Source organism: Ischnura elegans, chromosome 12, assembly GCF_921293095.1.
Source record: "Ischnura elegans chromosome 12, ioIscEleg1.1, whole genome shotgun sequence".
In the NCBI taxonomy this organism is placed as follows: domain Eukaryota; kingdom Metazoa; phylum Arthropoda; class Insecta; order Odonata; family Coenagrionidae; genus Ischnura; species Ischnura elegans.
Window position 1 is genome coordinate 93,292,833 of NC_060257.1, and position 12,325 is coordinate 93,305,157.

The following is a 12,325-nucleotide window of genomic DNA, read 5'->3' on the forward strand; positions in this document are numbered from 1 at the left end:
AACCACCTAGGGCTTCATGTGGGGGAATGTTTTAGAAGGCAGGGGCGGATCCAGGATTTCTTTCTGGAGGGGGCACAAGCAAAACCGTATCCAGGATTTTGTTCTGGGGGGGGGGGGGGGGGCACAAGGATATTTCATAATACAAAACGAACGCAATGATAATGGGACCGTATTAAAAATCTTGCATATTTTAAAAGCCTGTTCACACGGTACATTAACACGTACGGGTTAATGTCTGAATGTATGAATGCGAAAATGAACGCCAAAATGCACCCAACTTGTGCGAATGCATGCACAGAAAATAAAACCTGTTCTTGTTTGGTTCATGCATTCGTACATGTTCCGTTCCGGTCCACCAAAATTTCACGCAAACGTACATTAACTCGTACGTGTTAATGTATCGTGTAAACAGGCCTTTAGGGTCTTGGGGGGGGGGGCGGGGGGGGGCACGTGCCCCCGTGCCCCCCCCTGGATCCGCCAATGTTAGAAGGTATCACTATTGGAAAAATTTAGAGATTAATGAATATTTGATGCTTATTACTATATCTGAAAGCCTAATTTGTCTAATAAACACTTCATTTTAGAGAAATATAAAACTTCATTTCATAAGATATTCTCATCCTCAAATTCAGGGGCTTTTAACAATATAATAGGGAACTTGCATATATTTCAGATATGATCAATAGCCCCAAAATTATATAAAAATAAATGTTTGCATACCTCGGTGAAAGTTTTTTTATTATTATTTATGACGTGGTTTGCGATATTTAATGCATCAAAGTTCACGAGAATTTTCAAATGCAAGTGGGAATCGAAAACGCCCGATGATTGGCTGGTAGAAAAGTGACGTCATAGTTCAGTACGAGGAGGCACGGCGGCACGGCCGTAGTAGAGGTCCAAGGTTCTTAGAGTAAGTATAGTCTAAGAACCTTGGTAGAGGTCTAGAGGTTGCATACTTGAATACAAGCGACGGCGTGGTTATGTTTCATTAATTGAAGTGCAGACGTATCGGAGTAGTTCATTGTGACTTCAGGGCTATTATTTGATCTATTTCTTCTCCATTGAAAGCGATAGATTGCTTAAAGATGAAGGAATATGGTTATTCCTAGGCTGATCCTAGCAAGCTTCCTAGTCAGCACACAAAGTATATAATATGTATTATTTACTTTGAGACAAAGTGAATCTTAAGTAAATGATACGTATTGCTTTAATATTGAATACATCAATAATACGTCTATATGTCCCACTTTATTTTGTAAATAATACGTATTACTAATACGTCAATTTACGTAAATGATATACATAAATAATACGTCAATGATATATGTATCTGGAATGTAAATTTTCATCCAACAACATTGCCTAGATCTCCACATAATATCCGAAGTTGCCGCCAAATGCCATCTATGTAATATCCTTTTTTATATTACCTAATATCCAATTTTCATCCAATAATATTGCATGAATATCCAAAAAGTATCGAAATTAGCAAAACAAAAACTAAAAACTCTGTTCTGGTGGCAGTATGTATTTAGTGCAATCATGTAAGTACTAGTGAATCCATTGTGTCATTTAGTGTGAGGGACAGCTTCAGCATTTTGAGGCGTTTACATGCATTTGAGAACATCCTGTCTAGGAAGTAGAGAGCCTTCATCAACATAATATAACATGCTAATTTGTTTCGCATTGTTCTGGAACACTGTGGGAACACTTACCAGTTTGTTTTAGACTTCTACCTGACAAATAATTGAATAAAGAATAAAATCAGTGAGATTCTGGATTCTGGTCTCGTCAGTGAGATCTGGATTAACATGGTCTACGGAGAAAATAGAAATCACATAGAGTGCTGCTTTGAAAAAACAATTTTATTTAACTAAATATTACACATATTTTTACAAATATACCACACAATCTCAGAAATATATAAGAAATTGAATTCATTAGACACAACAAAGGGGCCAGGCCCAGATGGTATTCCACCTCTGGTGCTTAATTATTGTCAAGAGGTTTTAGCGGATCCTCTCATGGAATTATTTAATCAGTCTATCCATCAAATGTAAAAAAACGATCGTATTGCATGAGTAAATTCAATAAGCATAGTAAGTTAAAAGTCAGTTCAAGAAGTAGTCAGAATTTCGATTACAAATAAAACCAGCCAAATATTTTCTGAATACTTTGATAAGTGTTGATAAATAGCAGATACCGTAAGAAATGCCCTTGTTCAACATATACGAAAATAAAGGCTAATAGGATCAATGTTTTTGCCTGATCATCCTTCCTTAAGGTCAAAAGAATCCATGAAGAACCAGCTCACTTTTCCTCGTATTTCTTCATAATTGGCATTTGGAAAATTCTTCCTTACTACACCTGTGAACAATATTAGATAAACACTTTATTAAAATCTATTAGTGATACATCTAATTTGTCTAATTAAAGTAATCTCTATTAATGGGATTTTCCCTAAAGCTATATAAATGCCAACAGGGCCATTTCATCTCAAATCAGGCAGATTGCGCAAAATCATGTCAGGTGACCATCACCGATTTCTCTGAAATTTATATATGTGAAAGCAGTATCCTTATGATGAATAATGATGCCTTTATCTCAGCTCAGAACCGAACCGTCATAAAGTTACCTTCCTTTGAACATTGCAGTGTCAGGCCTCAGAGTAAAAAAATGAAAAATCACATAAATGCTGATTACTAAGGAACCATGGCCTGTAATGCAGTGGTAATTGTTTCATTTTGAAGAAAATTCATTTATGCACATTATGGCATAACTTGAAAGTCATTTGAAGCAATAATAAACAAATAGGACTTGTTTAAACAATAAAAATTAGTCATTATTTAACAATTTATTACTAAAAAAAGGCCACCTTTTATTTTCTTCTATTTCGAAGTAGGCCCTTAGTCCTAGTTTTTTTTAGCTCTGCATTATATGTCAATTGTATGTTTGGTTGAAACTGGAAAATCAGCCATATTATGTTGTTTAGATTAACTTGTGTAAAGAATGATAAAATTTGAACATGGCCACTCATACACATTTCACTCTCACTTCTTCAAAAGCTGCTGAGACATTATTTTCCCATGAAGTACATGTTTGATATTTATCACTTTCTTTAAGTAAGTAAATTCTTGCCTACTATGAAACTTGCATTTTAAACATTCTAATTAGCTCAATTTAGACAAAAAATAATTAGGTGAAAGGAGCACCTGTACATGGCATCAACACTTTCATGTCTTGGTAGTTAACAGACATGGGACAACTACAGCTCTCTCTGTAATCCACACAATCCAACAGGCTGTGACACTAACAAAATCAGATATAAAGACATACAGTACTCAAAATCTCACCATGAATGACTTCATCGTGTGCTTCCGAAAAACATGGTGAATTTCTAAAATTACTGCAGTGTGTTTAGAAGGGAATGACATTAGTGTCTTGCGTATACATCCACAAGGTCCATCGAATTGTTTCACATGGCCCAAAGTAGGAGACTTATGTGAAGTGCCATTGAAAAATACTCTATGCAAATTGCGACTCATTCACCGTTTCCAGCCATTAGCAGTGGGTGTTTGCACACATTGGATGCCGTGGAAGTAAACAAGATTGAACTTGCTTTCACTCAATATATGTAACCAATCATTCAGATATGAACTTTTCACTGTTATGAATGCTAAGTAGAATGGAACTTCATTTTTTATCCCCATGAAGGTATGCAATCTTGGTGTAAAAGAGTCGAAAACATGCCTAACTTTGACATGCCTTAAAACAAAAAGTATAAAAATATTACCTTTTTTTATTTTTTTAATTGAAAGCAGAGCATTTGAACTACCCGCTGAGAAATTTTAAAGAAAATAAAAGGTGGTCTTTTTTTAGTAATAAATTGTTAAATAATGACTAATTTTTATTGTTTAAACAAGTCCTATTTGTTTATTATTGCTTCAAATGACTTTCAAGTTATGCCATAATGTGCATAAATGAATTTTCTTCAAAATGAAACAATTACCACTGCATTACAGGCCATGGTTCCTTAGTAATCAGCATTTATGTGATTTTTCATTTTTTACTCTGAGGCCTGACACTGCAATGTTCAAAGGAAGGTAACTTTATGACGGTTCGGTTCTGAGCTGAGATAAAGGCATCATTATTCATCATAAGGATACTGCTTTCACATATATAAATTTCAGAGAAATCGGTGATGGTCACCTGACGCCCCTCTGCCTGATTTGAGATGAAATCCCCCAACAGTCAACAAAGGAAATTTCGAAAAAATCAGTTCTAAGTGTTAAAATTGACAAGTTATTCACATTGAAAATTCGAAGTACTAATTTGATTTGAGAATTTAATTCCCAATAACTTAAACCCAATGTGTACAAACCTAAAGACTAAAATACCCTCTGATCTTCAACAAATATGATTACATTTTGAAGGAAGCTAAACTTATGACTCGACAGCGAATTTAAAAAATGGAAATAACTTTTAATGACTAAATAAATAGTTAAGCCGGGAAGTTTTTCTTCATAATCCTCCCACCATACAGTGATAAAATGCCTCAAGCATAAAAATAAAATTAAGTTGAAGCATATGCAACGTTTTTCAATCCACAGAAGATGGATTGAAAAGATGATTGACTGAGCTGTCTCAGGAAGTGTAAGAAGGTTGAAAATATTAAGAAAACGCTTCACTTAAAATAAAAATGGTTGCAATGAGCAACACTTCTACTTACCCAGATTCTGATGAAGGAAGAAAAAGGAGAACTTCAGCGGTTGATAAACTTTTGTTGGAGAAGTTTCGAAAAAAACAACACTACAAATTTCGTTGTAACGGTAGATGATTACGTAGGTGCTGGTGAAACAGGTAAAAGAAGAGCTTTAGAGGCTGATAAACTTCGGCAGGATCAATTTCGCTTACGACGAACACAACACAGTTAACGTAACATCAATCGTTGCAGCAGGAGGAAGAGAAAGTAGTGATGGGACGCATGTGCGCCATGTGTGTATCGACGGAAATCGACTATTGGTGGAATCGACCATCGATGGTATCCACAATCGATAGGTCGAAATCGCGGGCGGGAGTCAATCTTGGCATTCAAAAAATTAAGTTTCGCCTTATGACTTGAGGAATAAATCCCACTGAGAAATATATCTTTTTTGTGTCATCGCCTCACTAGATTAAAAAGCACGAATGAAATCACATTTTGAAAAGCATTCTTCTTTATGAAACGAGGAAAACTTTTCATGGCAGGATTTTTTTTACATCTTAAGGGTATTGATTGATTTTTGAATAAATCTGCATTTCATAGCAACCCAGGCGGACAGCGTTCTTGGATGTTCCGAACAGAAATGATAAAACAAACGTGGTAGGCATTTTCTCGGTCGTTCACCTGCGTTCCAACGCAACCTAGTTGGATAGCGCTCATAAGTGTTCCAGAACAGAAAGGCGCAAACACCATAGGTAGGTGTTCTACTGCGTTCCTATAGTGCATTTCTGGAACAGCGTTTGCGAACGTGCAAAAAAAGAGGAACCCCCTGCTCCGTACCACTAGAAAGAAGTCTCTCTTGGGGCTCAGAACAGCAGTCATACTAATTGTAAGACGAAAATGTTGGGGTTTTCAATGTTGTGTCGGCTATCAGCCAGCAGGGTTGGCAGGCGTGGGGAGGCGCCGCTCATTTTTTATGTTGTACCAGTTGGTACTGGTCGTGCAGTCGCGCGAGTGATGTAAGAAGGTGACAGTCATAAAATTTATTTGCTCTCAACTTATGTGTACCTATTATTGCCTACACAAGTTCCACTGCCAATCAGCCAACAGGTTATGGAAGTCCAGTGTATCTATCAACCTTAAACGGACGAGGAGGGACAAGTGTTAGTCTAAGTCGAGAGAATATAACGTTGAGAAGAATAATTCGTGCTGCCGGCATTAAGCGAGTGAAAATGGCGGACGAAGGGAAAGCGCGCGAAGACGATAATTACTTGAGGTTAAATCAACATAATTACTATGTGTGGGCTATTCGTACACAAGCGGGACTAGTGGAGAAGAACTGTTGGAATGCGGTTGACCCCGGATTCGACGACGTGGAAGAGCTGAATGCAGAGCAAGCGCGAACAAACAGGAGAGCCTTGGCGCATATTTTCAGACATGTTAATGATGAATATCTGCAAGACATAGGTGATTGTGAACGAGCAAGAGAGGCTTGGAAGACCCTTGAGGAAATCCATGCAACATTTACCCTACTTCACACTGTCATGCTAATGAAAGAGATGGTGAACGTGGAGAAGACTGAAAATATAAGTATGCAGGTGTATATGTCGAGAATTCAGGATATCTATCGAAAGGTGAGCCAAGGTGGAATAACTTTTACCGATAAGCAAATTGCTATGATCTTCCTAATGGGATTGCCTCTGAGTAAATACGAAGGGCTAATTCGTTCGATGGAGCAGGAGGGGAACCTTACAACTAGAGCTGTGAAAGCAAGATTACTTGTGGAAGAGAAGAGGGTTCAGAGAGAAAATGATCGGAAAGAGAGAGAGGAAGGACCGACAGCATTGACATCGACGAAAGGCCATCCATTCAGCAGAAATCAGCCTAATAACAGGGGCGAGAAGAAAAACCATTACGGAGGAAACAGTAAGATGCGGGGAAGTGGCATAAACGGAAATAAGATGATAAACGCAAGTGAGTCTAAGTGCTTTGAATGCGGAAAATGGGGACACGTTGCCAGAAACTGTGACAATCCTAGATGCTATGCTTGTGGCAACCGTGGTCATGTAGTGAGAGAGTGCGATCAAAAGAGGGCTGAAATAAACAGGAACCGAGGAGAAAATGAAAACAAGAGTGAAGTGGCCACAGACCGATTCAGAGCATGTATTCTAAGGACTCCTACTTCTAACTACGGCAAATCTTCGTGGGTCGTGGACTAGGGAGCTTCAGATTACATGACGCCGCATCGTGAATTTTTCAACACCTTCAAGGAACTGCGTGGGTCTGTAGCTTTGGGCAAGGGGAGAGCGGACGTTAAAGGAGTTGGAACTGTTAACGTCAATTTGACAGAAGCATGTGGAGGTTGGACATTGGGATTGACCAGAGTGCTGTATGTACCCGAACTGGAGTGCAACCTGATCTCTTTGAAGCGCCTAGCTGACAATGGAATTAGAGTTACGTTTGATAAGAACAGCGCTATTGGTTCCGACGATGGCGTACCTCTATTTACTGCTCGTGAGTCAGGTGGTCTGTATTTACTAGACTGCAAAGAGGAATCATGAGGGGCAGTGGCGGTAAGTGAGAGCGAGACCACATCACAAGATCCTGATGAAGATGTGGAAGCTATTGCATTGAGGACTGCGAAAACGTGGCACCAACGTCTTGGGCACCTTCATGAGGCAGCAATTAATAAGATACCTGGTCTGAAGGAGGTGAAGGAAGACGGAAAGGAGAAGTGCACAGTATGCATACAAGGAAAGATGACTAGAAAAGGATACCCAAAACAAAGTGATAGAAAGTTGGAATGTCCATTAGACATGGTACATAGTGACCTCATGGGAAAAATCTGTCCTACATCAAATGGCGGTGCGCAGTACATATTGACTTTCACAGATGATTTTTCAAGATATTTGAGAGTATATTTTCTTGCCAAGAAGAGTGAAACCTTTGATAAATTTTTACAGTTTAAGGCTGAATATGAGAATTTTCAAGGGACCAAGCTGAAGTCCATTCAGACAGACGGTGGAGGAGAATATTGCAGTGACAAATTTGAGAGTTTCTTGAAACAAAATGGTATCGTGCACAGGAAAACTGTTCCTTATTGTCCTCAGCAGAATGGAGTATCCGAGAGACAGAATAGGACACTGGCAGACATGATTCGTTGTTTGATTATTCAATCAGGAGTACCGGCAAACTTCTGGGCAGAGGCCGCGAATACTGCTTGTTACATCCGCAATCTATGTCCATCTAGAGCGATAGGAGACCGAAGCCCCTTCGAGCTGTGGACTGGTGAAAGCCTGAAAGAGGATGATTTAAAGCGATTGAAAGTTTTTGGTTGCAGAGCTTGGCTAGCTGTAGAAAGCGAGGGAAAATTCGGATCTAGAGCAGAAGAATGTGTTTTCTTAGGTTTTGAGCAGCATGTGAAGGGATACAGGCTTTGGCACTTGAAAAGGAAAAAGGTGGTAATTGGGCATAATGTGGAATTTGAGGAAAACAAGTTTCCATTTAAGGAAAATGTAAGGGACCAGATGAGAGAGGAAGCGGAGGGTCGAATCAGAGTAGATGGTCTGAATGATGAGGACTTTGAGTGGGAAGAAGAAGATTTAGAAGAGAATGAGTCTAAGGAAGTGAATCTGGTGGGAGTGGAAAGGGAACATGGTGAGTTGATAGAATGGGAGAATGATGAGATAGAACAAGTGGACGTACAGCAACCTGAAGTGACTCTCAGGCATAGCAGCAGAATCCCAAAACCAGTGCATTGTCCCTGTTGCAAAATGACAATATTCAGCAAAACCCTACCGTGCTGTGAGCCCAGCTGCATGGAGCCTAGCAACGTGGAAGAGGCACTGAGTGGAGGGGAAGCTGAACACTGGCGAGCTGCTATGATGGAAGAGCTAGAAAATCTCAAGAGGAAGGGTACCTATGAAATTGTGAAGAAACCCGCAGGTAAGAATGGTCTGGGTTGTAAATGAGTTTTGAAGGTTAAGCAAAAGCCTGACGGTACCGTTGAACGATATAAAGCTCGATTAGTAGCTCAAGGTTTCTCCCAAATACCTGGTATAGATTTCAAAGAGACTTATTCCCCTGTGATTAAACGTAAAAGCATTAGATTGTTAATGGCTTTAGCAGTGGAAAATGGGTGGGTTCAAGAGCATGTGGACGTTCTCTCAGCATATCTGAACAGTCCATTGCATGAGGAAGTATATATGAAACAACCGAAATACTTTGAGGAGGGAGGTCAAAATTATGTGTGTAAACTAAATAAGTGTATCTATGGTCTTAAACAAAGTGGGAGAGAGTGGTATGAACATATTGATAAAGTACTCTGTGACCTAAAACTTAAGAGACTTACAAGTGATCCATGTGTGTATTGTGATGAGGAGAAGAAACTCATAATAGGAGTATATGTAGATGATTTGGCATTGTGGGGAAAGAAATGTAAAGTTGAGTGGGCCAAACAACAATTATCTAGTGTATTGGAAGTCAGAGCATTGGGTAATATGTACCAGATGTTATCCTTGCATGTTGTGAGACCTAATGATATAGAAATAATTATTGATCAACACCATTATGTAAAACAAGTTCTGTGTGAATATGGTATGTCAGATTGCAAAGGTCGTGTGTCACCCCTCGAAGTAAATGGAGAGGGAGAATCAGAAAGAGACAGTGATAAATTTGACCAATATCTGTATCGCAAGGCAGTTGGTAATTTGTTGTACCTATCCGGATCTAGCAGACCTGATTTGTGTTATGCTGTGTGTAAAATCAGTCAAAAGTGTAATGACCCAACAAAGAAGGACTGGAACGATGTTAAACATATATTGAGATACCTTAAGCATACCTGTGACTTAAAGTTGAACTATGAAAAGAAAAATGCACCCATTGAGATTTATTGTGATTCTGATTGGGCAAATGACAAGGATTGTAGAAAATCTATCAGTGGATATGTAGTGTTGCTTGCTGGAGCTGCAATTTGTTGGCAGACTCGTAAACAAAGTGTGGTAGCATTATCTACTGTCGAAGCTGAGTATATTGCAATGTGTGAGGCGACGAAGGAGGCACTGTGGTTGACATCAATCCTTGATGAATTGGGACAATCCAGATTTGCTGGAACCCCTTGTAAAATATTTGCTGATAATCAGGGAGCTATTTCTTTCAGTAAAAATAGAATTGCTTCAGAGAAATTAAAACATTTGGAGGTCAAGTACAATTTTGTAAGAGATTGTGTAGAAAAGGGGAAGGTGTATTTTGAGTATGTTCAAAGTAAAAATAACTTGGCCGACTTGTTTACTAAATCTGTAACTGGTGTTAAAACTAACGATTTTGTGTCCAAGTTGGGACTAAGATAATTCTGTTTGTGAGAAGCACATTTATTTTTTTTTGTTGATGTAGTTATGTTCGTTTTGTGTCTGATATCCGACAAGGGGAAGTGTTGGGGTTTTCAATGTTGTGTCGGCTATCAGCCAGCAGGGTTGGCAGGCGTGGGGAGGCGCTGCTCATTTTTTTATGTTGTACCAGTTGGTACTGGTCGTGCAGTCGCGCGAGAGATGTAAGAAGGTGACAGTCATAAAATTTATTTGCTCTCAACTTATGTGTACCTATTATTGCCTACACAAGTTCCACTGCCAATCAGCCAACAGAAAACTCCCCCGTCTCGAAAGGGTCAGGTAGTTATTCTTATTTTGTTACAATATCATTTAGTAACACCTGTGACTCAGTTATTACATACAAAAAAGCCTGTTGTCAAAAAATAGTCCGCGAATATCCCACAATGGTTGCCAATGTCCGTGGGGCGAAATAGGAATATAGGGGATCAAAATAGGATATTCCAGGAATATCCCGTAATGGCTCGCAATAACCCTGGGACGAAATAGGAATATTGGGGATCAAAATGGGATATTCCTGGAATATCCTCTGCTGTGTGGGTGGTCCAGTAAATGAACTATCTGGCATGAATCCATGAAAATGGTTTATGTATATTGGACGTAAATATATGTATATTTTACGTCAATTCTAAAAGTATATGGAATGTAAATAATTTACATTCAGTTAACATTAAATGTATCGATAAATGGGCCAGAAAATAGGTTTAAATCAATCACGTATTAAATAAGACAGCATTTTATGTTGACCTAAAATAAAAGTTAACAACATTTTCTATGTAAATATTTCCGAGTATATGATATGTAAATTTTACATATTTCAATATACTTTACATAGTTTACCAAGATTGACTTAAAAAATATGTATATTATACCTCGTGTGCTGACTGGGCTGTTACTGATTCCATCATGATAACAGGGTATTTTAGTGAAACTGTAGACTTCGTCGGCGCCGAAAGTCGATGCCGAGAAATGGAAAGGTAGCTGATGTGCATCTGAAATGTTTTATAGTTCATAACATAGGCCGTTTTCCAATTCGCAAGACTTGTGTATATTATTGGCGAAAGCGTATACTCATGTGAAATGTGTATTCTTTTGGCAGTCCGGTAGAGAGTCTTATGGTGAACTTATTTCCACCTCGAAGCTGTCGATGATACTTTCAACTTAAAAATACCTTGCCTGGAGGGCGACAGGAAGCTCTGAGGAAGCCAGGCTATCAATGTTTCAATTTAGTAGCGATAATATAGACGAACTTCCAACACAATCTACCATCTTGTGACTCAAAAACCCTGAAGCCACTTCCTATTCTGCAGAAAGAATCGGTCAATCGAACTTCGATCAATATAATAAACACAACGTCTTCAGGTGTTAAGAAGTTACTTTTGTAATTTAATATAATTTAATTTAATTGCTTTAACAGGCAAAATGCCCATATTACCATATAAACACATTATCAAAATAATAAACAAATCAGTACCATAGCATCAACAGATGTTATAAGACACAGTAGAACATCACATAAACACATTATAAAATACAATTATCTAAACATTCTCAATATAAAATAGAGTATGTATATCACAATAAAATACAATATAAAATACAACATGTATATCACAATAAAATGCATAGAAACAAAAAAAAATCATTCACAGATGTCACATTCTTTATAGCAAACAATCTTTAAATTCCTAATTTGGGTAATTGAAGAGTTAAATACATCCAGTGAACTTCCAAAGAGATTAAAATTCCTCAATATTCTTTCAATTGGGGCACCATGACCATAAGAAGTCCTGTGGTAGTTGTTCGAAAACACTAGGTTAGTCCTTGTATTGTGAGATGGAACTCTTAGATTGACAGCACCAAGAAGATCTGGAGACACAGTTCTATTATTTAAAACTTTATACAAAAATATTAAATCTGCCTTAACTCTTCTATGGCAAAAAGTGTCTAATTGAAGCATAGAAAGTATTACCCCATAATAGAGTATGTGCACTCGGGAGGAATACGATTGAAATGCAGTTTATTCGATAAAGTGTATCGTAAATATCATTACTTTCGATTAACAGCATTAATTGTTGCTTAGTTTGTTTAATAATTACTATTTAATATGCATTGTTTTCGCAACGATATTAGGCAGACGAAAATGCTCATCTATTGGCTCCTCGGTATGTGACGTCATTCTGGTCTATCCATAGATCTTATGGGTCTATCTCATCAGCGTGCAATGTGTTTATCGTGT

General features: G+C 38.1%; 1 protein-coding gene across 1 annotated transcript; it reads left to right on the forward strand.

The window, feature by feature from the left end:
• The first annotated feature begins 6,936 nt into the window (after nucleotides 1-6,936).
• Nucleotides 6,937-7,263, forward strand: LOC124168751. Its single transcript, XM_046547019.1, has one exon. The coding sequence runs from the start codon at nucleotides 6,937-6,939 to the stop codon at nucleotides 7,261-7,263; it is 327 nt and encodes a 108-aa protein (XP_046402975.1).
• The last annotated feature ends 5,062 nt before the right edge of the window (nucleotides 7,264-12,325 follow it).

Bases quoted from the DNA above. Each gene is read 5' to 3' on its own strand.
- LOC124168751 (XM_046547019.1), top strand. From the start codon at position 6,937: ATGACGCCGCATCGTGAATTTTTCAACACCTTCAAGGAACTGCGTGGG.